General features: G+C 51.4%; 1 protein-coding gene across 2 annotated transcripts; it reads left to right on the forward strand.

The window, feature by feature from the left end:
* Positions 1 to 9,648: 9,648 nt before the first annotated feature.
* Positions 9,649 to 24,144, forward strand: PLAUR (plasminogen activator, urokinase receptor). Of its 2 annotated transcripts, none has more exons than XM_007086614.3 (7): positions 9,649 to 10,313; positions 12,159 to 12,269; positions 13,720 to 13,860; positions 20,375 to 20,533; positions 21,098 to 21,232; positions 22,360 to 22,506; positions 23,584 to 24,144. In XM_007086614.3, the coding sequence occupies exons 1-7, from the start codon at positions 10,256 to 10,258 to the stop codon at positions 23,835 to 23,837; spliced, it is 1,005 nt and encodes a 334-aa protein (XP_007086676.1). In that variant the 5' UTR covers positions 9,649 to 10,255; the 3' UTR covers positions 23,838 to 24,144. The 2 variants fall into 2 exon arrangements, with proteins under 2 accessions (XP_007086676.1, XP_007086675.1); XM_007086613.3 differs by having other exon boundaries at positions 9,651 to 10,313; positions 13,717 to 13,860.
* The last annotated feature ends 667 nt before the right edge of the window (positions 24,145 to 24,811 follow it).

A 24,811-nucleotide genomic window follows, 5' to 3' on the forward strand; every position in this document is an offset into this window, starting at 1 on the left:
CAAACACCTCCATCGGGAGCCCACGGTTGAACGCATAAAAGTAGAATGTCCCATGGGGCGCCTGGGTGGCTCCGTCGGTTAAGCATCCAACTGGTTTCGGCTCAGGTCGTGATCTCACGGTTCGTGGGTTCAAGCCTCGCATCGGGCTCCACACTGACAGTGTGGACTTGGGATTCTCTCTCTCCCTCTCTCTCTCTCTGCCTTCCCCCACTCATTCTCTCTCTCTCTCTGTCTCTCACTCTCAAAATAAATAAATAAACTTTAAAGAAAAAAATTTTTTTAAATGGAATGTCCCTTCTTAGTGTAGGCTGGGGAGAATTGTATCCGTCCAGGAAGCTTTCTTCTTCTTCTTCTTCTTCTTCTTCTTCTTCTTCTTCTTTTTTAATGTTTATTTATTCTTGAAAGAGAGAGAGACAGAGCACGAGCAGGGGAGGGGCACAGAGAAGGAGACACAGAATCCGAAGCAGGTTCCAGACTCCGAGCTGTCAGCACACAGCCCGACTCGGAGCTCAGACTCAGGAACTTCAAGATCATGACCTGAGCCGAAGTCGGACACTTAACCGACTGAGCCACCCAGGCGCCCCATGGCAGCCTTCTTCTTCACCTGCAGAGAGGCACCTGGGGCTCTTCCGAGAATCCACAGGCTCGAAGTAGCCCGGTCTGAAGACTGCAAACCGTGCCTCATACCTGCCTCTTATACATGAAGAGGAGAGGAGACAGAACACAGATGGGTTTAGAGTCTCACTCGGGGTCACACAGTGCGATCCTGGCTAAGTGCTGGGCCACTTAATCCCCAACCTGAGCCCACGGCACAGGTTTAGAACCAAAGAGGAGACAGGCAGGCAAGATAAAGGAATAATAATAACTGATCCTGGGGCACCTGGGCGGCTCAGGAGGTTGAGTATCTGACTCTTGGTTTCCACCCAGGTCATGATCTCACAGTTTGTGGTTTCGAGTCCCACGTCAGGCTCTGCGCTGTGGAGAGCCTGCTTGGGATTCTCTCTCTCCCTCTCTCTCTGCCCCTCCCCATTCTCAAAATAAATAAACTAAAAAAAAAAAAAGAAAGAAAAGAAAAGAAAAAAGAGACTTAAGGTCACAAAGCTAAGAACGGGCAGAGCCAAGATGTGAACCCTGGCAGGCTGGCTCCAGAACTACGTTCTCAAACACAGTTCAGCTGCCTCTGCTAGACAAAACGCTGAGGGAGAGAAGGAGCCGGACCCCAGATTCTGAAGCTGGATTCCCACCCCGCATGTGAACACGGACTGTCTCTCTCGCTCTTTCTCTCGTTCCTGCTCTCAGGGACCACATGTAAAGTGCCTACCTGCTGGGGTGGCCAGCGCTCCCAAGAGCGCCAGACTGGTGAGGAGCTGGAGCATGATCCAGGCTGGAGGGGAGGAAGCAGGACACAGGTGACCTGGCCTTTTATGCAAGGGCTAGACTGGCAGGCCTAGAAGAGAGAGAGCAAACAGGTGAGGGAGATAGCGGCCCCACCCTCCATCCTGGCCACTGGGACACCTGGCAGCGGTGGGGGGGGGGGCAGGCAGGGGCGTTAGGGAGGAGCATGGAGATGGGGAAACTGAGTCCTGAGAGGCAAGAGGGAGAGTCATGAGGCCAAAGAAAGAAGGGCATGCTGGCATTACCATTGTTATTATGAACGCGTTCCTGATCATTCCATAGAGACGTTAGCTCACTGAATCCCTACCATAGTCTACAAGCCATTACCCTCAATCCTAGAAGGGATACAGTATTCCGATATTTGACTGTCTATCGGTACAGGTCAGCCTCTGTGACAGTAACCACGAGGCCTGCTGGCCTCCACAGACCTGCTGTTGCTAGAACATGGGGGTGCCCGGGAGGACCCGGGCATGCCACAGGGGCGCTCGGGGTCTCGGGACAGCTAGCAGATTTCTACCAACCAAATCTGGAAGTATTTCCATAGTTTGACGGCTGGTACAGTTTAAATGAGCCCCGAATTTCCCGCATTTTATAGGGAAAGAAAGTAAGTCTCCGAGCCATTAAGGCCCTTCTCCAGAGCCACCAAGCGAGGACATTGGCATAACCAGGATCTGAACACAGGCCTCTCTGACCTGACTGCTGAGCCTCACGGAGAGGGAAGAGGGAAGACAGCCCCCCACCCTCACCTAGAAAATGGCCCGCCTCAGCCGGATGAGGCCTGCATTTCTCTTCTGCCCCTGCCTCTGACTGGGCAGCCTTGATTTGCACATCCGTTTAATGGGAATAAGGTCGATCTCAAGGACCCCACAAGAGGCCCGCAGCCCCAATGCTTGGTCTCCGTCAGAGTCACCTCCCCATTGCTTCACCTCCCCACCTGCCTCTCCTTTGACTTATATCTCTGGGGATATCCCGTCCTTGGTTTCAGTCCTCAGTGCGTCCGTCCACTAAATTGGCACACTCCACCCTCTCCTGCTGACGCTGGGCACATGGTGGCCGTGTTCCCATTGGGAGGATTCCGCTAGCGATGTTCCGGCTCTAAGGAAAGCACACACGCTTCCAGAAGAGGATGAGCACTTTGGATCCAGATGGCCTGGGTTCAAGTTCCCGTCCTGCCGCTTCAAGCTCAGTGGCCTCGGGCAAGTCACGTCACCTGCCAGGGCCTCAGTTCCTCTTTTGTCAGATGAGGACAGGAGAGGGGCACTTGGGTGGCTCAGTCCGTTGGGCACCTGACTCTTGGTCTCAGCTCAGGTCATGATCTCATTGTTTGTGGGATCAAGCCCCAGGTCAAGCTCTGCACTGACAGCTCGGAGCCTGTTTGGGATTCTCTCTCTCTCCCTCTCTCTCTGCTCCTCCCCTGCTCACACTCTCTCTCTCTTTCAAAATAAATAAATAAATATTTAAAAAAAAAAAAAGGAGAGGAGGGGGACCTATGTCAAGGCCTGCATTGAGGGATTAAATGAGTCAATGTACGTAGAACACTGAGGACAGTAGGCACTGTGTATTGTCATTTAGCACATTTAACAGTGTGCCCTACAAGGCTGGGGCTGGCCTCTCCCCTTGGCTCAGAGGAGAGATCCCAAACAAGAAAAAGAGCCAGTCCAAGGTCAGCCGCAGGCCTGTTGGGCTCCCCAGAGTCCAGGCGGGGCCCTCAATCAGCGGGTATAATCAAGGAGCTTGAGGGGCGCCTGGGTGGCTCAGTCGGTTCAGCGTCCGACTTTGGTTCAGGTCATGAAGTCACGGTTCGTGAGTTTGAGCCCCAAGTCGGGCTGTGTGCCGACAGCTCGGAGCCTGGAGCCTGCTTCGGATTCTGTGACTCCCTCTCTCTCTCTGCCCCTCTCCCACTCGCACTCTGTCTCTCCCTCAAAAATAAATAAACATTAAAAAATTAAAAAAAAAAAAAAAAAAGCAGCTTGGGCCTGAGGGAGGAGGGAGCCTGACAGGGTGCTGTGGCAGGGAGAAGCTTCTGGAGGAGGTCCACCGCCTTCTCAGTGGACCCAGAACCCTTTGGTCCAGGAGAAGTGGGAAGAAGGGAGAACAGGTGCCCCAGTCTGGAGTCTGGAGTCTGGAGTCTGGAGTCCGGGAGGAGGGACTTTTGTCCCTCTGGTGCTTTGTGACTACAAACCTATCTCCTATCTCCTCAAAGGTTAGCTGATAACTCAGGCTCCGCAAACGGGTCTGGAGTTGCACAAACACGAGGTAAAGTGTGTGAAGGACAGGCAGGCAGACAAAGGACATGTTCTTGTCCTTACTTTGAAACCTGGAGGTGAGGGGCACCTGGGGGGCTCAGTCAGTTGAGCACCCGACTCTTGATTTCGGCTCAGGCCATGATGTCACGGTTCGTGGGGTGGACCCCCACATCGGGCTCTGCGTTGGCAATGCGGAGCCTGCTTAGGATTCTCTCTCTCTCCCCTTCTCTCTCTGCCCCTCCCCCACTCACACACGCACTCTCTCTCTCTCTCAATATAAATACATAAACTTTAAAAAATATATATATATTCAAAACAAAATGAAACCCAGAGGCGAGGGGACATAGGAGGAATTATGTAATGTCCACACAAGCCTGTGGGCCCACGCACACCCCCCTTCAATGCTCAAACCACAGAGTAAACTGAAGCACCGTCCCGTCCCTAAAATTCTCCACCTGAAAATAATGTAACCAGAGTTACAGCTTCTTCTTTCCTTCTTTTCTTCCATTCGATAAGTGGACCTTCGTACAGTTCTGTATTTTCCCTCAGTTTGCGATTACAAACTCTGTGGCAACAAAGAACTTTGCACCACGATAGTTTCACACACGCCCCAAGTTCCCCCACGCGGTAAGTGGTTTGTGTCAAAAGGTTTGTCTCCATTTGTCATTTTGAGAACAATTGCAAAATCACCCTTCCTGGGATTGTACCAATTTATGCTCACACCAGCTGGTCAGGGAGCGTCGGCTTCCGCACAGATTCACCGACTCTGCGTATCATCACTCGGTTTTATTTTTGCCAGCGTGGAGGGGAAAGGGCCGTGGTAGGATGGAAATGGCCATGAACTCTGAGTCTACCTGGGCAGCTCAGGTCACCATCTCGCAGTTTGTGAGTTCAAGCCCTACGTCGGGCTCTGTGGTGACGGTTCAGAGCCCGGAGCCTGCTTCGGAGTCTGTGTCTCCCTCTTTGTCTCTCTCTCAAAAATAAATAAACATCAAAAGAAAGAGAGAGAGAGATGGAGTCTACCGTATGCTAATGGGAATTTAAATAAAAACTTGAAAAAAAAAAGAGAGAGAGAGAGATGGAGTCTAACTCCCTCTCGTCCACTCTGAGCCAATCTCGGAACTTGCTTTGACCATAGAAGGTGGCAGAAGCCATGTTGCATGAGTTGAGTCTTGGCCTCGGGAGAGTTTGCAGCTTCTGTTGTCACTGTCTTGCTCCTGCGACCCCTTTGCCACTGTATGAAAGAGCTCCCCTCCTGCAAGGGTGGAGACCACTCAGAGGAAGGCTCCGGGCCTCCCAGCCCGCCCAGCGAGTGAAGCCATCCAAGACCAGTCAGGCCCAGCCGAGCCAGCCCGGACCAGCTGGGCCCGGCCAACCCGCAGAGCCTTCGAGTGTAATATGTGCTGTTTTAAGCCGCCACATTTTGGGCTGGTGCAACACAGCAAAAGCGAACAGATGCGAATCGCATCATAGTATCGCTTTCATGCTTCCTCTTTGGTCCTCTGCTAATTTTCTGCTGGTTCTTGGGAGCCTTGTTAGTTTCCTGAGGCTGCGGCAACCAGGAGCCTCAGACAGGATGACTCAGAATCACAGAAGTGCCCGGCAGACCCTGCATCGGGCTCCGCACGGAGCCTGCTTGGGATTCTCTCTCCTTCTGTCTCTCTACCCCTCCCCCACTCGCTCTCTCTCTCTTCCCCCCCCCCCCCCCGCCAAAAAAAGAATTAAAAAAAAAAAAAAGTGCCAGGACTAGCTGCTGTAGCCCTAGAGGGCATTACTCTGAATTCAGGGGAAAAAAAAAAAGAACAACAGAAATGCACAAAAGAACAACAGAAATGTGCTGTCTCACAATTCTGGAGGCTGGAAACTGAAATTGGAAACCCAAAAGCAAGGTGTCAGCAGGCCTGCTTACTCTGAAACCCTCTTGGGTGAGTCCTTCCTGCCTCTTGCCAGCTTCTATTGGTTTGCTGGCAATCTTTGGTATTCCTTGGTTTGCAGCTCCCTGACTCCAGTCTCTGCTCCCTTTGTCCCATGGCCTTCTCCCTGTGTCTCTGTCTTCATGTGATGATCTTCCCATGAAGACACCAGCCGCTTTGGATTAGGGGCCCCGCCTCCTCCCCTATGACACCATCTTCACAAATTACATCAACAACGGCCCTATTTCCAAATAAGGTCACATTCTGAGTACTAGAAGTTAGGATTTCAATAGATCTCTTTCTTTCTTTATGGGGGGAGGGGGACTGGAGAGGCCAAGGAAGACACAGTCAACCCTCAATCAGGGCTCTTTATCTATTAGCAACATTAGCCCTTGAAGTACAGTGATTATTTCTGCTGTTGCAACTTAGTGGTGTTACTTGAGCTGCAAGGTGCTAGACACCGGGAAATTGTCTTTGTTGCACTAACTCAGCAGATCTTTTCTCCCCTCCCCAAGTCAGCCCTGCCCCAGAAGCCAGGGGAAGGCGCTGCCAAGAACACCAGTGGAGGACGGATGGAAAGAGGCTGGGGGCTTCCGGCTCCTGGTTCTTGTCCCCCCGCCCAGAGCGGCAACGTTCACCGTGATGGTTTTGCACGTGGGCCCTGGAGCCAGGCAGCTTGGGTCCAAACCCTGACTCTGTGCCCACAGGCCATTACAGGCAAGTGACAGCCTCTGGTATTAGTTCCCTGTTGGCTCTGTAACAAATTAGCATCAATTTAGCAGCTTCAAACAACAGAAATGTACTCTCTTACAGCCCTGGAGATCTGAAATCTAAAACCAGTCTTAAAGGGACAAAATCAAGCCCGTTGAGTGTCCGACTCTTGATTTCAGCTCAGGTCATGATCTTGTGGGTTCGTGAGATCGATCCCCGTGTTGGGCTCTGTGTTGATGGTGCAGGGCCTGCTTGGGATTCTCTCTCTCCCTCTCCCTCTGCCTCTCCCCTGCTCATGCTCTCTAAATGAATGAATGAATGAATGAATGAATGAATGAATAAATAATTACCAGCAGCAAAGTGTCTTTTCTCTCTGACCCTGCTTTCCTCCCCCTCTGTGTATAGTCAAATGTCCATGTGCCTCCCTCTGTAAGGACACTTGTGATTACATCAAGGGCCCACGAGGGTCATCTAGATAATGTTTCCATCTTGAGATCCTTAACTTAATCACATCTGCAAAGACCCCTTTTCCCAAGACAGTAACACTCACAGATTCCAGGGTTTAGGACCTGGAGATTTTTGGCTGCCATTATTCAGCCAATCATGCCTTTTTTATTTATTTATTTATTTATTTATTTATTAAAAAAATTTTTTTTAACATTTATTTATTTTTTAGAGACAGAGAGAGACAGAGCATGAGCAGGGAGAGAGGGAGACACACAGAATCCGAAGCAGGCTCCAGGCTCCGAGGCATCAGCACAGAGCCTGACGCAGGGCTCGAACTCACGAACCACGAGATCGTGACCTGAGCCGAAGTCAGACACTTAATGGACTGAGCCACCCAGGTGCCCCCAATCATGCTCTTTTAAACTTTAGTTCCCCCAACTACAAAACAAGATCCTGTGAGGATTCACCAAGTTATAAAGATAAAGCCCTCAGTGGGGCTCCTGGGTGGCTCGGTCGGTTAAGCGTCCAACTTCAGCTCACGTCATGATCTTGCAGTTTGTGGGTTCGAGCCCCGCATCGGGCTCTGTGCTGGAAGCTTGGATCCTGGAGCCTGTTTCGGATTCTGTGTCTCCCTCCTTCTCTCTGCCCCTCCCCTGCTCACGCTCTGTCTCTCTCTCTCTCAAAAATAAATAAACATTAAAATTTCTTTTAAATAAATAAAAAATAAATAAACATTAGAACGATTTTTTAAATAAATAAAGTCTCTCCTTTATGCCTCAGTTTCTCTGCCTGGAAAATGGGGAAAGAGGGGTGTGGAGTTCAGGAGTTTCCCAGCTCTTTCACTTCCTGGGGTGGGTGGGTGGGTGGGGTTCCTTTTTCATTGCCCATTTTTGCAGAGGGAGGCCCTGACAGGTGATGTCACCACATCTGGGAGGTGGCCAGGCCGGGATGGGAAAGCCACATTAGTGTCCCCTGGAGCCACAGCCGTGCCCCCACTGACAGCCAGGTCAGGGGCTTCGGGCTGGTGGCAAGAAGCTGAGGGGGTCGTGGGTATGCACTCACACACGCGGTCTCTGTGTCTCCCCTTGCTCTCTCTGAAGGAACTGGGTGTCGTGCTCTCCAACTCCCTCTGCTTCTGCCTCTGTGTCTGCCTCTCTCTGTCTCTGTGCCTCTATTTCTCTCCGTCTCCGTCCTCTCAGGCGAAGAGATCTCTCTCCCTGTCTGGCTGCCCCTGAATCAGTCTGTCCATGGCCCCTCTCCTCTCCTCCCCGCCATCTGTCACTCTGTCTCTCTCACCGTCTCTCCCCCTCTGTGTCTCTGTCTCTCACGGTCTTTCTCCCTGACTCTGCATGAGAGTCTCCTCTCCTCAGCTAGGGGAAGCCCCCGAAACCCGCAGGCCCCCCTCAGGGCCCAGCAGTCAGGGAGGAGAGGGGCGAGGCCCAGGTGAGTCAGGAGGAGGAAGGAGCTGACATTCCTGGAGCTTCTCTGGGATTGTACATGGACCCAGCCTCCTGCCCGCCCCCTCTCGTGACACGTCACTGGACCTCACAGGTGTGTGTCACTTGAGAACGAGTCACAGAGAGAAAGAGGCCGAGAGATAGAAAGAAAGGCAGGCATGGAGGGGCGCCTGGGTGGCTCAGTAGGACAAGTGCCTGACTTCGGCTCAGGTCACGATCTCGCGGTTTGTGAGTTCGAGCCCCGCGTGGGGCTCTGTGCTGACAGCTCAGAGCCTGGAGCCTGCTTCGGATTCTGTGTCCCCCCCTCTCTCTGCCCCTCCCCCACGTGTACTCTGTCTCACCCTGTCTCTCCAAAATAAATAAATGTGAAAAAAACAAACACTAGGCTCTACTGCCTCTTAGAAGATAGGATTTTGGGGTGACTCTTCTTACTTTACCTTAAAGTTATTACCTTAAGGCTTCAATGAATTAGTAAGAATAATAATGCAATACCTGTTATTAGAGCGGTAGAGGGAGTACCACTTACCCATTGCCTACTCCTCTTTCCCTCCCTTATTCTGTTCCAGCCACACTGGCCACTCTCCTGGTCTTGATCCCACCAGTACACTCCCACCTCAGGACCTTTGCACTGGCTGCGGCCCCTCCCTGGAACTCTTTCCGGGCCATCTACCCAGCTTCTGCCCTCACCACATTCAGCCTCTGCTCACAGGCCACCTGCTCAGGGAAGCTCTTCCGCATCACCCCACTTAAACTAGCCATGCCTCACTTGTGCCCTTGCACTTCCTTCACCACGGTTTGCTTTCCACCTTCCTTATCACTGCCTGACAACCGTAGATTAAACAACACATGTTTACTCCTCATTGGCAAGGGTAGGGACTTTGCTTTGTTTCCTGCTGTGTCCCCAGTCCCCAGACCAGTGCCTGGTACAAAGTAGGTCCTTGGTAAATGTTGAAGGAATTTGTTGAGCCTTCCTTGGGGACCAGCAACTACCTCAGACATTCCACCTGCATTAAATTGCTCTGATTGGTCGGTCAGAAGCACCCCGAGATGGAGACACTAGACTGTTTCATCTTTTACATGTGATTTTACTTTTTATTAAAAAAACATTTTTTTAACATTTAATTATTATTGAGAGAGAGAGAGAGAGAGACAGCATGAGCATGGGAGAGGCAGAGAGGAGACACAGAATCCAAAGCAGACTCCAGGCTCTGAGCTGTCAGCACAGAGTCCGACGCGGGGCTCGAATCCACGAACTGGGAGATCATGACCTGAGCCCAAGTCGGACGCCCAACCAACTGAGCCACCCAGGCACCCCTATTTTACTTTTTAAAAAATTTATTAGGGACCATTACAAACACACAGAAAAGGAGACAGAATGGCAAGTCAGTTACCCTGGTTACCCTGATATAATTGATGCAAGTATTCTGCCTTTCTTGTTTCCTACAGCATTTTAAAGTAAACTCAGACATCAGTGACATTCACCTCTAAATATTTAAGTTAACGTCTCTAAAAACTAAGAACAATTTCTCGCATAACCGCAAAACCATTTTCATAACAGCAAGATCTACTTTTTTGGCTCAAGTGTTTTAAGGCAAATTAGAGACATTACATTATTCCACCTCCAAATATTCCCGCGTGCATCTCTAATGATAAAGACATTTCCCCACATAACCACAACACCATTATCCCTTCTCACAAAACTAACAGAAATCGTTAACAATAACTGATGATCAAATGTCCCATCAGGAGTTTTAACCGGCCCGCTGAGGTCCTTCGCTCGAGGCCCCATAGCAGGAAGCAGGAGAATTGGAATTTGCACCTCGGCTGACTGGAGACGGCCCGTGACCACTACACATGAGTCAGAGCAGAGCCAGCCCCCCTACTCCTGGCCGGCCGCGCCCTGGCAAAGGAAGTTTTTGAGGAGGAGGGGTGTGGGGGGAGGAGAGGGAGTCACCCACGCATCTGGGGCTGACTCGCTCTTTCGCAAAATCTCTGGGAGGAGCCCCGGGGCCACAAAACTGTCTCCTTCCCCAGGCCAGACTGAGAGGTGCAGGGAGGCCGCCGACAGGACCTGCTGCCACCAGACATGGGCCGCCCGCTGCTGCTGTCGCTGCTGCTGCTGCTGTTTCAGACCTGCATTCCAGGTAGGGCCTGGATGCCGGAACCTCTGAGCGGGGAGCTGGGTCTTGAACTTAGAGGAGAGGGTGGGGGAGGGCGGTGGCCTCAGAGTTCGACGGGTTGGAGGGCGAGGGCTCAGTCTCCAGCACCCCCCACCCACACACTCAAATAATAATCCTGCTGTCTGCAGCCCCACACAGCACCGTACCCGGCCCACAGTAGGTGCTCAGGCAATATTAGTCGAGCGAAGGCGTGTAGTTAACCACAGCCACCGTTGAGTGAGTGCGTTCTTTATTCCGGCCGCTCTTCTAAGCGCTTTCCTTGCAATTTCAAACTGGACGGGCTGGACTAGTCTTGGCCCTGCTTCAGAGAAGGAAACCGGCACAGAGAGGTTAAGTAACCGGTCCGAGGTCACACAGCCAGCCCTTGAGTAAGTGGGATTCTGACCCCGCAGCAGGAACGTTGCGCAGACTTCTCCACGCTGTCGGATCTCCCCCCACCGACCAGCCGCTTGAAAGACAGGGACGACGGAGCTTCATTTTACCAGAGGTCTAGGGAGGCCGAACGTCGCGGAGGCAGGGGCTTGGGATCCAGGGCTTGTCCCTCGAACCTCGAGGACCTTTGCTTTCACTGTCCCCTGGCCGACGCTATCCTCTCTACTCTTTTTCCCCGGAAATGTACCGGAGAGGGTTGAAAAGCGAGAGGAAATTGAGAAGGAACTGAGTCAAGGCGGGGCGGGAACGGGGGTTGCGGGGTGGTTCGACACTGAATAACCCGAAAAGCTCTCCGGATCATTCGTGGCCAAGAATGAGTAATGACTCCAGGGGAGTGCGAATTTGGGGTGGGGAAGGGACCCCCTGCAGGGGAGGCCTGGTAGGCGGGGATAGGAGCTGGGGCGGAGCTAGTGGGCGGAGTTATAACCGCAGGACGTGGAGCGGGCTGGGGCTAGAACCTCGGGAGGAACTGGCGGGCGGGGAGAGAGCTTCGTGGGAGGAGCCTGTGGGCGGGGAGAGAGCTTCGGGGAAGGGGCCGGTGGGCGGGGAGAGAGCTTCGGGGAAGGGGCCGGTGGGCGGGGAGAGAGCTTCGCGGAAGGGGCCGGTGGGCGGGGAGAGAGCTTCGCGGAAGGGGCCGGTGGGCGGGGAGAGAGCTTCGTGGGAGGAGCCTGTGGGCGGGGAGAGAGCTTTGGGGGAGGAGCCTGTGGGCGGGGAGAGCGCTTCGGGGGAGGAGCTCACGGTGAGCCCGGAGAGAACTTAGACCGAGGCTACAGTAGTGGGGGTTAGAACCTCCAGAGGTCTGGTGGGCGGAGTTAGAACTTTGGCCTGGGCTGATGGTCGGGGAGAGAACTTTGGGAAAAGAGTAGAGTTTGGGGTCGTTAACGGGGGGATAGTTGGTGGAAGACACGTGGAAGTGGGGTAGAACAAAGATCAGCTGCAGTAGGGTGAGCGTAGACCGCCCCTCGGAGGGCGTGAGAGGCAGAACCGACCGAGGCCCGGTGCGGTGGGGGGAAGCACCTAAACTGCAGTTAGGCTAGACGGTCCAGATGGACAGAGGGTGAGGACTGGACTTTCAGGATTGGCCCCGCGTGGGTACCGAATTCAAGGGAAAATGAGCCAGGGCGGGACTTTAGAGAGGTATTGTGGGCGGGGATAGAACTTTAGGGTAGGGGGACGTAGATACAACGTGGGGCTAGAGATAGACTGGAAGCAGCTGGCCTGGACCTAGTGGTGGAACTAAAGGTCGGGCCGAACGCGGAGCATAAACTTGAGTGCACAGGGCCTGGTGACTTGGTCCCGGTATTGGGGCATGAAGGGGCAAGGGGGGACCCTGGCACGGAGCTATAACAATCTTTCCTCTACTCTTTCTTCCCCCAGCCTCCTGGGGCCTGCAGTGCATGCTGTGTGGGAGGACCGGGAAGTGCCAGGTGGAAGAGTGTGCCCCGGGCCAGGACCTCTGCAGGACCACGGTCATGCGCATGTGGGAAGGTGAGATTCCCGCACTTGGTTCCTGCAGGGAACTCGAGTGGCCAAGAACCCTCATTTCACCAGTAATCAGGGAAGTGCAAAGGAAAAAGACAAGGAGACCCCATTTCACACCCACCAGATTGACAAGCATTCGAAACACTGACAAAGCAAAGAATGGATAAGAATGTGAGGCTGCAGACCCTGTTAATAGCGGGGGTAAATTGGTGCATCCCCCGCAAAGACCAATTTGGCGATATCTCGTACAGGTGAAGATTAGCATACCCCACAGACAGCAGTTCAACTCCTAGGAATATAGAAAGCCCGAAGAACCTTGGACACACGTGCCCAGAGACACGTGTATAAGAAGGTTCTCAGCAGTGACGTCTGTGATACAGATTAGTCATCAGCAGAGGAGAAACATGGCATAAGCACACAATGGAATGCTGCAGGCAGTTTAAATGAAGGAACCAGAGCTGTAGGCATTAAAGTGGATACATCTCAAAAACATAAGGTTGAGAGAGAAAAAGCACGTTGCAGAGTATGATACCTTTTAATGTAAATAGTATGTAACAATATACAATAAATAAACACTGCCCAAATAAACAACAGTATGTTAGGCACACCCAGTGTGAGAATTGTCTGTGCCAGTAGTTGCTTCTGGGCAGGGCATAAGGGCAATGGATGTGGGGGAGTGATCAGGAGACTTTAAATGTATCTTAAAAAAATTTTTTTTAATGTTTTTATTTATTTTGGAAACAGAGAGAGACAGAGCATGAGCAGGGGCGGGGCAGAGAGAGAGGGAGACACAGAATCCCAAGCAGGCTCCAGGCTCTGAGCTGTCAGCACAAAGCCCGACGCGGGGTTCGAACTCACAGGCTGAGATCATGACCTGAGCTGAAGTCAGACGCTTAACTGACTGAGCCACCCAGGCACCCCTAAATGTATCCTTTAAATTTAAGTTCCTTTTTAAAAATATCTGAAACAAAATACAGCAAAATGCTAATACTTTATAAAGTTTGGTGACAGATACACAATATTTACTATATCACTCTCTTATACTATTTGGCAAGCTTGTAACATTTTCCTTTAAAAATTCCTATTAGAGAGGAGCCTGGGTGGCTCAGTTGGTGGAGCATTTGAGTCTTGATCTCAGCATCGTGAGTTCAAGCCCAGCGTTGGGCATGCAGCCTGCTTAAAAAAAAAAAAAAAAAAAAAAAAAAAAAAAAAATCCTATTAGAGGCATCTCACTGCTAAGCTGGGCAGGAGGGGTAGATGGATCCAGAAGTTCTCCACAACAGTGTTGTCCCTAAGAGAGAGTAGGTTCTCTGTGCTGGGAGGGGGAGAGGGGAGACAGCTGGCCCCAAGAGAAGAGGTCAGCCCCAGAAGTGGGTGACCATATGACCAGGAGTATCAGAGGCCGGTTGAGCCCAGTGGAGCCTTTGGGGTGACAGAGACGCATTCCTCACAGTAGGTGACGAGCTGGAGGTGGTGGAGAGAGGCTGTGCTCACCCAGAGAAAAGCAACAGGACCATGAGCTATCGGACAGGCGTGAAGATCATCACTCTTACGGAGGCCGTGTGTGGGTCTGACTTGTGCAACCGACCCAGAGCTGGTGAGTTGGGCAGCCCTTGCCGTCCCCGACCCCCGCACCATCTCTGACTTAAACTCGTCCTTCTCCTGATCCTGTCCCCACCAGCCCCCATGCAAATGCCCGTCTAACAAAAAGCCTTAGAAAGGCTCAAGTTCCCACAGGAGAGGGTAGGAAGCAACGGATCCATGTTGCTTGGTCATGCATGCCGTTTCCTCTTTCTGGACCTGGTGAGGAAGGAAATTGGCGAAGTCCAGACCAGTCACAATGACGTCAGTTAAGCAGAGCACCTGCGTTTGCACTGTTTCTTGTTCATCCTTCCTGACCTCAAACTTCCATCTGTTGGCGGGGACTGAATCAGATGTTTATTTTCTTTCTTTTTTTTTTTTTTAATTTTTTTAACGTTTATTTATTTTTGAGACAGAGAGAGAGCATGAACGGGGGAGGGTCAGAGAGAGAGGGAGACACAGAATCTGAAACAGGCTCCAGGCTCTGAGCTGTTGGCACAGAGCCCGACGCGGGGCTTGAACCCACGAACTGTGAGATCATGACCTGAGCCGAAGTCGGACGCTCAACCGACTGAGCCACCCAGGCACCCCCAGATGTTTATTTTCAGGGAAGGGTCACTAGCATCATCTTGCTGTTAGATTTGCATAAGGAAAGCACTAATAATGGAGTAGACTCAATTAATTCTAACTGCAGATAATATTCAAAATATTTAACGATATCAGTTGATGCATAAGGCACTGACCAGTCAGAACAGACTCCTGGAGCACCCCTCTCCCACCTTAGCTGATGAATCTTGGGAACATAGGGTTCTAAAGAGAGAGTTGGCGGGGGGGTGGTGCCTGGGTGGTTCAGTCGGTTAAGCATCTGAGCATTCAGCTCAGGTCATGATCTCACGGTTCGTGGGTTCAAGCCCCGCGTCAGGCTCTGTGCTGACAATTCAGAGCCTGGAGCCTGCTTCAGATTCTGTGTCTCCCTCTCTCTCTGCTCCTCCCCCATTCATGCTTTCTCTCTCTCTCTCTGTCTCTCTCAAAAATAAATAAACATTACAAAAAAAAATTTTAAGGAAATAAATAAAGAGAGAGTTGGGAGTGGCCAGGGGTCCACCAGCAAGCTTGGGGCAGCAGCTATCAATTCAGTAATTTAGTAAGTAGTAAAACTATACCAGCCCCATTTCTAAGGCCATTTTATCCTGCAGGCGGTGACTGGAATAGTTGGTTAAACCCCATCCTGTACTTATGCGATACTGGGGATACAGAGGTGACCGGGACAGCTTTGGGCCTTACCACTGGGCTTACAGTCCAGTGGGGTGGGAGTGGGGGTGAGAGACCCATCACCAGACAGTGACTGCTAAGATTAGTCAGCGCCAGGATGGGGAAACAGATCAGAGGGGTCAGAGCTGTAATGGGGAAACATAGTCCAGAACTTTCAGGGCTGAGATAAAGGAAACAGACACCAGAGTGATCGGGGCCGGGAGGCATGAAGCGCTGGGGCTGTGGGACCCTTGGGGGGAAATACTGGACTCAGGTCAGGGAAGTCTTCCTACAGGAGGCAATGACTAGGCTGGATCTTGAGGGATGAGTAGGAGTCAGATTATTAAAAAGACAGGGGGAAGGGTTTTCTGGGGAGAGCGACAGACACAAGGGTGGATGAAGGTAGGATGACTGCGGGGAGGAAAAAACCGGCAAGAGGAGCTGGTGCACCTGACACGGCCTTCTAGGCTGTGGTGAGGAACATAGACCGTCTGGGGATCAGTGGGAGGTCATGGAAGGGTTTTAAGCAGAGAGTGTCACCGTCAGATTTGGATTGTTAAACAAATTATTCTGACCTCAGAGGGAGGCAATGATGGAGGGAGAGTAGATGAGGAGAGTCCAACTTGGAGTTGGCTGAGGCTGTCCCGATGAAGAAGAGGGCGACTGGATTAGAATGTCAGCCATGCAGGGGCGCCTGGGGGGCGCAGTCGGTTGAGCGTCCGACTTCGGCTCAGGTCACGATCTCGCGGTCCGTGAGTTCGAGCCCCGCGTCGGGCTCTGGGCTGACGGCTCGGAGCCTGGAGCCTGCTTCCGATTCTGTGTCTCCCTCTCTCTCTGCCCCTCCCCCGTTCATGCTCTGTCTCTCTCTGTCCCAAAAATAAATTAAAAACGTTGAAAAAAAAAAATTTTAGAATGTCAGCCATGCAGATGGAGAGAAGGGGGGTGGATTGAAGAAGGGTTTAGCAGAGGGGGCGCCCAGGTGACTCCATCGGTTGAGTATCTGACTCTTGGTTTCGGCTCAGGTCATGATCTCGAGGTTTGTGAGTTCGAGCCCACATCAGGGTCTGTGCTGACAGCGTGGAGCCTGCTTGGGACTCTCTCTCTCCCTCTGTCTCTCCGTTCCTTCCTCACTCATGCTGTCTGTCTCTAAATAAATAAATAAATAAGTAAGTAACTAAATAAATAAACAAAAAGTTTTTTTAATTTTTATTCATTTTTGAGAGAGAGAGAGAGACAGACAGAGCATGAACGAGGGAGGGAGGGAGACACAGAATCCGAAGCAGGCTCCAGGCTCTGAGCTGTCAGCACAGAGCCTGACTCAGGGCCCGAACTCACGAACCGAGAGATCATGACCCGAGCTGAAGTCGGCTGCTCAACCAACTGAGGCACCCAGGTGCTCCCATAAATAAATATTCTTTAAAAAAGAACTATTTAGCAGGTAGATGAGCGGGACTTAGTGATGGATTAGACATGGAGGTTGGTTTGCAGTTCTGGTCATGATGGGATCACATGTATTGGACTAATCTGCCAGTCACAGCCAGAAAAGCTGGACAAATTATAAATAATTATTTGAGGTCACTGGAGAGCAGCAAATGAAGAGAGGAAGTTGAGATGCTACGATCCTTGAAATAAGGGAAGCACAGAAGTTGAGTTATGCAGGCAAGCTGGGTGTTTCCTTGGGTGCACTTTCCAATTCACTGTTGAGGAGAGGAAATAGAACCCAAATAAGGGAGATCATCACTAGGCTGAGCAGACAAGGGTCAGATTCTAGGGCTGCCAGAGTGTCTAGAAAATGAGTGGTAAAATCCTGGAACACATGGAACCACAGAAAAGGGAGTCCCCAGATTTGCAAACTTCTTTTAAGTCATTGGCAGGCTGTATGTGCATAGGGTGAAACTCCAAGAAACTCAGCAGAAAATAGTATCTGGGAAGTTACAGAACTGAGCAAAGATTCCAGCAGGCATATGATGCTGGAAAGACCAAAGTTGCCAAGTTGGAGAGAGAGAGGCCTTGGTAACCACCCCACGCTTTCCTCTCAGTCCACACCCGAGGCGTAAGGGCAAAACTGAAATAGACCAGCCCTAAAAATGCCTACATCTGATCGTCAGCAGGAAGAAAACCTACCCCTCTCGGGAAGAAAATAACATTATTTAGAGCCTTTACAAATTTTCATTGTGATGTCTGGCATCTAATCAAAACTTACAAGGTACCCCGAAGAAAATAAAAAGGACCAATTAACAGGAAACCAAGAGAAAAATCCAACAGTAGAAACAGACCCGTAACGATTCAGATAGTAGAGTTATTAGACAGGGAAATTTGTGTATTTATTTATTTATTTATTTTAATTTTTTTTTAAACATTTATTTATTTTTGAGACAGAGAGAGACAGAGCATGAATGGGGGAGGGTCAGAGAGGGAGACACAGAATCCGAAACAGGCTCCAGGCTCCGAGCTGTCAGCACAGAGCCCGACGTGGGGCTCGAACTCACGGACCGCAAGATCATGACCTGAGCCTAAGTCGGACGCTTAACCGACTGAGCCACCCAGGGGCCCCGACAGGGAAATTTAAAATAGCCATAATCAGGGCACCTGGGTGGCTCAGTCGGTTAAGCGTCCGACTTCGGCTCAGGTCTGATCTCACCGTTTGTGAGTTCGAGCCCCGCGTCGGGCTCTGTGCTGACAGCTCAGAGCCTGGAGCCTGCTCCGGGTTCTATGTCTCCCTCTCTCTCTGACCCTCCCCCACTCGCACTCTGTGTGTCTCTCTCTCAAAAACAAACATTAAAAAGAATTTTTTTAATTAATAAATAAATAAATAAGCCATGACCAACAGAGTCCAAAAAATAGAGAATAGGATAAATTTTAGCAGAAATGTGGGTGTCCGTTTTTTAAAAGAGTCAAACAGGAAATACAGAATAGTGACTGAAATTAACAGCCTAATAGATGTGCTTAAAAGATGTGTGCAGTGCGGCAAAAGGATTAAAGAGCTAGAAGACGGGGCAACTAGAAATATCCAAATTGATGCTGGATGCAGAGGATCAAGGAACCTGCCAGATGTCTGCCCTGGGGGACTGAAGAACGGGGCCACCTCAGAGATGTGGAATTCAGGAGCGAAGGACCAGTTTAGAGAAGAAGGAGAGCTCCCCTTGGGGCATGTAGCGATTCAGGTGTTTGAGGGATAGTCAGGGGGCCTCCAGGAAGCAGTTGGGTGTACAGATGTGGAGCTCAGAGAGAAGTCCTGCCTGGAGTGAGTTCCCAGCAAACACACGGAAATGAAATCAGGTCGATGGATAGCGTCCCCATGGGAGAGCGCGTACCGTGAGAAATGAAAACTGCCCGAGACAGAGCCTTGAGGATCACCCACATTTAGAAGAATGAGATAGAAAAGTTCACCAGGGGACCCTAGAGTGGTATGAGAGTGGGGACGGCAATCAAACCCAATGGTGTTTGTTGTTGTTGTTGTTGTTGTTTTCATGGAAGTTCATGTTGGAATTTTAGATATTTTTCTTTAGGGTTGGGGAAGATTTGGCTTTGGATGTAAATGATTCACCTAATTCCAGCAGCTGGCCTGCCAGTTGAGAGAGGGGCTGAGACCGTCCTCTCTCTGATGTAAGACTTGGCCCCAACTCAACTTGGATATTTGGGGTCAGGAAGGGGAGGGCATGCCAGGCTCAGGAATGGTGTGGGCCAAGGCCTGGGCAGAGGAAATGGCTATGGTGTTTCCAGGGAAAAATAATTCATCCTCTTGGCCTGGACCAGAAGGGGTGAGAGGCCGAGTTTTCACAGATCGATCAAGTGAGGCTTGGATCCCTGACACAACTGGGGAGTGTATTAATTATCTGTGGCCGCATTGCAGATTGTCCCAAAACTCGAAACAAAATTAAGCGTGTATTATTTCACAAAGTTTCTGAAGGTCAAGAATCTGGAAGTAACTTCCAGATGAATCTAGATGATTCTAGATGATTCTAGATCTTTCAGATGATGATTACACAGATGATTCTAGATCTTTCATGCAGGTGTAGTCAAGGTGACTGCTGGCTCCAAAGGGAGCTTCACTCTCACGGACGATGTGATCCCGTGACTTGGGCAAAAGGCCTCAGTTCCTCGCCATGTAGACGAGTACGCGGAGTATTTGAGTGTCCTAACAACGTGATAGCTGGATCCCCTCCAGACCAAGGAATCCAAGAGAGAGCCAGGGAGGAGTTGCAGTGCCTTTTACGATCTTGCACAAGAGTGATACACCATCATTTCCGCAATATTCCTCTTAGTTATACAGGTCAGCCCCTATAAGGGCACGCATACCAGGAGCGAGGGGTCCTGGGGGCTCGGAGATTGGCTACCACAGGGAACGATAGCAGAGTTTTGATCAATTGTTGATTCATTCATTTAACAAATATTTATTGAATATCTTCTCTGGCCCTGGCCCTGTGCTGGGTGGTGTTGGGACAAGTTAATGATGGAGACAGCCCCCCGGACCTACCCTGCTGGGGCTCCCAGGGAGGACCTAAAGTGGGCGTGGCTGGAAGGGGACCCCAGAGGGGCACCTGATCCGGCCTGGGAGGTGAGGGAGGACTTCTTAGAGGAGGTGAAATTTGAGATGATGCCTGAAAAATGAGTAGGAGGAGACAGGGAGAGTAGGGAACAAGGAAGCCTGTTCTGCCTGTACACTCAGGGGCTGTGGGAAGTTGTGGAGGGGTAGAGCCTGAGGGGCTAGTGGAGGGCGATGAGGCAGGAGAGGTGGCCAGGACCCAGACTTTGATGGGCCTTGAATGCCGTGCTGAGTAGCTTGGATTTTATTCTGAGGGCACCGGGGAGCCATGGAGGGGTTTTGCGCAGAGCAGAGGCAGAGTCGGATTCAAGTATTAGAAGCATCCTTCCAAGTTCTGTGCTGAGAGCTCAGATTCTGCGTCTCCTTCTCTCTCTGCCCCTACCCTGCTCGTGCTCTGTCTCTCTCTGTCTCTCAAAATTGAATAAATGTTAAAAAAAAAAAATTAGAAGCATCCTTCTAGGGCTGTGTGGGGATGCACTTGGTGGGGTTGGGGGGCAAGAATGGAAACCAGAAGGCCAAAGACAAACCTGGTGTTGAAGGCGGTCTGACCTGGTCATGGGGCTGGAAAGGAGGGGATGGATGCTAGAAAGATTCAGGAGGTGGGATGGGCAGGGCTTTGATGATTGGCTGAAGGGTGAGATGAAGAGGAATTGACGCTAAAGTGAGTCTTCAAGGGAACTAGATCTCCGGGACTCTCCCAGGGAGTCTCACCCTCCCGCCCCTCCCCAAACAGGTCGGCCTCCCACCTTTCCCCGAACCCGAAGCCGTTACCTTGAATGTGTTTCCTGCGCCTCATCAGACCTGAGCTGTGAGAGAGGCTGGGTCCAGAGCCTGCAATGCCGCAGCCCTGGAGAACAGTGCCTGGAGGTGGTGACCCACCGGACCCTGGAAGGTGAGCCCCAACCTACCAGCAGCTCCTCCTCCCTGCTTTGTCCCGTCCCAAGGCTGCACTTAACAACCACCCCAGAATAACAAGCATTTAAGCAAGGCAGAAAGTTAATTCTGTCACACAAAAGTCTAGTGATCCGAAGTCCTGGGCCACTAGGACAGTTCTACAGTCACCAGGAACCCAGATGCCTTCTCGTCTCTGCTTCCATTCTCAAGATTGCCTCATAGTCCAAGATGGCTGCCAGAGCTCCAGACCTCATGTCCAAGTTCTAGGAAGAAGAATGAGAAAAAGGGACCAAAAAATAGGCACTTTTCCCTTCGTGAGGGTTCTCCTTTCTGGAAGTCCCATAAAATCTATTTATATCACATTGGCCAGAACTCAGTCATATGACTACACCTGTGGCGGGTGGAAAATGTGTCTTTTGGCTAGATAATGGCTGCCCCAAATAAGATGAGGGTCCTGTAATGAACCGCGAAGCAGGAAACGGGCAGATGACTGCTGCCGTGGGCAAACCCAGTCTCAGCCCGGGGCCAGTAGCCTGATCTCTCTCTCCTCTGCCCCCTACAGGCAGTCCAAGGGATGAGCACCACACCCGCGGCTGTGGCAACCTTCCTGGCTGCCCAGGCCCCACCGGCTTCCACAACAACCACACCTTCCATTTCCTGCGGTGCTGTAACACCACCAAATGCAACGGGGGTCCAGGTGAGGGGCCAGGGACGCGCGCCACGCGAGGCCTGGGGTCGGGGCAGGGAGGTGTACCCAGGCTGCTGCCACTCACTCGCAGGCCACCCCTCCTCTCTAGGTCTCTCCGTCCTCAAAGATGGGTTGTGTGGGAATTCGATGAGCCCGTCAAACCTTTACCAAGACCCATGCTTTATGCTTCCTAGAATCTTTCCACTGCTCACCTCCCTGGTCTGAGCCACCTGGAGCCCTTGCCTCCATTGTTACAGTAACCTTGCTGGCCCCCCTGCTTTCACTCCTGCACCCTACAGCCAGTGCCCAGCACAGCAGCAAGAGTGATTTCTTAAAAATGTAAACCAGAGCAAGCATGGGCCCCTCCTTCCTCAAGTCGCTGCGGCGACTTCCCCTTGCTCTCAGAATAAAATCCAAAGGCCGTCCTATGCCCTATGTGATCAGCACCTGTCTGCCTCACAGTCTGCACTGATCCAAACTCCATCCTGCCTCATGGCCTTTGCACATGCAGTGCCCTCTCCTCCAGGAACACGTCTCGCCCACGGGAGTTTGCCTAGCTGGCTGCCTCTCATTTGTTAGGTCTCTGCTTTGAAGTATGGTCCTCGGGGAAACGTGTCCCTGTCCCTCCCCTCCAGTGTAATCCAGCTCCTTCGTGTTATAAACCAGTACTGTCCAACAGAAGTTCTCACAGTGATGGAAATGTTCTATACCCGTGCCTTCCAATATGGTAGCCACTGCCTCATCTGGCCATTGAGCACTTGAAACGTGAACTGAACTTTGAACTGTAGTTAATACGAGCTAACTTCAGTGCCCATGTAAACAAACACACTTGGCTAGTGGCCACCATACTGGACAGGGTAGCTGGACTCTTTGGTCTTCCACAGCTGCTTGCCCAGTGCCTGGTCAGATGGGGGCTCAGGAGGAGCCGGGAGGTGGGATTTCTCTCAGAGGTTCTATAAAGAACCCGCCAGAAGAGAGTGCCGTTCAAATGCCTGACCACAAGGTGGCTCCAAGACATCTCTAGGCTGCGAGTTGACAGTTCTAGGGAGGTAATACCTGGAGGGACACCCCTCCACCCACCTGCCCAGACCCCCGTGCTAATTTCCTTGGTTTCTGTGTCCTTGTCTTCTTCCAAGTTGTGGAGCTTCAAAACCTGCCTCTGAATGGCCTCCAGTGTTACAGCTGTGAGGGGAACAGCACCCATGGATGTTCCTCGGAAGAGACTTCCCTGACTGCCTGCCGTGGCCCCATGAGTCAATGTCTGGAAGCCACTGGCAGTAATGGTGAGCCCCTCTAGGAGGCTGGGAAAGGAGAGTTGTGGGTGGGAGGCTGTGGGCTAGAGGTCGCCTTGATAGAGGTGGGTCTTCCTGTGGAAAAGGTAGGACTTCCTTTGGGAGGGTGCAAAGTGTAGTCGGGAATTAGGGCTTCCATTAGGAAATGGGTGTTTCAGCAACAGAATGTGGGCTTCTCTGGGGGCGGGGCTTCCCCAAGTGGGTGGGACTTCTACGGACATCACGGGCTCCCATCCTGTGCCATCCTGGACCCGCCTCTCTATTCCAGTGGTTCTCCACGTTTTTCATCTCAAAATTTCCTCATTCTCTTAAAAACCATTACTTGTGTCCATGATCTCTGTAGATATTTACGGCATTAGAAGTGAAAAGTGAGATGTATTTATTAATTTATTTTAAAATAAAACTTCATCCCATCTGAACATATTTTTTATTTAAAAAAAAATTTTTAATGCCACTTTCCATAACGAAAACATTTAAAGAGAAGACCGGCATGGGCCTACCGTTTTGCAAATATCTTTAATGCCTGGCTTAATAGAAGACAGCTGGATCCTCCTATGGGTTTTTTTTTTTTTTTTTCACTTTTTTTTAACTTTTATTTATTTTTGAGAGACAGAGACAGAGCACGAGCGGGGGAGGGGCAGAGAGAGAAGAAAACACAGAATCCAAAGCAGGCTCCAGGCTCCGAGCTGTCAGCACAGAGCCCGACGCGGAGCTGGAACTCACGAACCGTGAGATCATGACCTGAGCCAAAGTCGGACGCTTAACCGACTGAGCCACCCTGGGACCCCAGGAGCCTCCTATCTGCTTCTGTATTCGGTCGGCTGCAAGATCACATATCCCAGGGTTTCTGGAAAACCCCACTGCACACGTAAAAGAGCGGAAGAGCCAAATGCTGTTTTAACATTATTATGAGAATAATTTTGACTTCACACTTCCCCTGGAAGGGCCCGAGGGACCACATTTAAAACTGCCGCTTTCTTCAGGTGGCACCCACCACAAGGTGGCATGTCACCTGGGGAGAATTCCAGGCCTAGCCCCAGGAGCTCACACAGCCTTCTCTCTCCTCAGGCCTGGGCAACCCAAGCTACACAGTGAGAGGCTGTGCAACCCCCTCATGGTGCCAAAGTCTCCACGTGGCTGAAGCCTTCAGCCTGACCCATCTCAACGTCTCCTGCTGTTCTGGAAATGGCTGTAACCATCCAGTCCTGGATCGCCAGCCACGCACGGGGGGTGCCGCCCGGCGTGGTCCTGCCCACCTCAGCCTCACCGTCACCCTGCTTATAAGTGCCAGACTATGGGGGGGCACTCTCCTCTGGACCTGAAGCCCACACTCCCCCTGCCCTGGCTGGATCCAGGGGAACCCTTTGCCCTTCCCTCGGCTTCCAGCGCTGCAGAATTGCTGTGTGACCTCAGGCCAGTGTGGTGCCCTCTGTGGGTCTCAGCCATCCCAGCTGTCAAGACACCTGTCTCACAGAGTTGCAGAACCAGAGGAGAAAAGCTGGAGATAGGCTGCAGGCCAGCGGGAGAGGTCTTGTCACATTAGTATTGTTGCACCATCGTTGTTATTATTAATTAATATTTGTTTTATTTAATATTTTATACTGAAGTAAAGATTTTTATACCAGTGAACAAGGCCCGATCTTCCCATCTCTGTAGCATCTATCTTTGGGAGGATGAAGGCGGGGCGGGGGCACCTTTCCTGGAATCAGGGGTCACACTGCAGGACCGAGGCATTTGAGGCCCTAGCCTTGGGAACGATCCCATGTAGACTCCCACCCAAAGCCACCTCCACATCGATTTGTGGGCTCCAACTCGCTCACCCAAGCACTCACCTTCCAGTCTCTTCTCCCGAGCTCCAAAAGGTCAAGACTACTTTGTTGTTCTAAGGAGCAGCATCTGCCTCTCCCAGGGGGCTCTGAGACAGGAGATGAATGGGAGGGTTACTCTGATGGCCGGAGCTCCCTGGAGGCACTGCAGTGAGGAATAAGGACAGGATTACATCTCCACTGATGCCCTGGTGGCAGGAGATAGAGGCTGGGTTATATTTCCTAGGATGCCTTCAGACTGACCGAGAAAAAGACACAAATATCATCTCAATGGCACTCTGGGGGCACCACATTGAAGAATCCCATGCTTGCTGAGGCAAACCCGTAGAGACAAAATTACATTCCCCAGCACCCTATGGCTAATGAACAAAAGGATAAGACATCTTCCAAGGTATCTGGGGCAGGTAAGGGACAGGGTTTCCTTTTAGGACCTCCTCTAATCACACATCACTGATGGTCATTGTGGTGGC

Source organism: Panthera tigris, chromosome E2 (genome assembly GCF_018350195.1).
Source record: "Panthera tigris isolate Pti1 chromosome E2, P.tigris_Pti1_mat1.1, whole genome shotgun sequence".
Classification (NCBI taxonomy): Eukaryota; Metazoa; Chordata; class Mammalia; order Carnivora; family Felidae; genus Panthera; species Panthera tigris.

Excerpts from the sequence above, each read along its gene's own strand:
- PLAUR (XM_007086613.3), top strand. The coding sequence starts at position 10,256 with ATGGGCCGCCCGCTGCTGCTGTCGCTGCTGCTGCTGCTGTTTCAGACC. Across the intron at positions 12,270-13,716 it reads GGTCATGCGCATGTGGGAAG|TAGGTGACGAGCTGGAGGTG; the intron begins GTGAGATTCCCG and ends CATTCCTCACAG. Across the intron at positions 21,233-22,359 it reads CAAATGCAACGGGGGTCCAG|TTGTGGAGCTTCAAAACCTG; the intron begins GTGAGGGGCCAG and ends TCTTCTTCCAAG.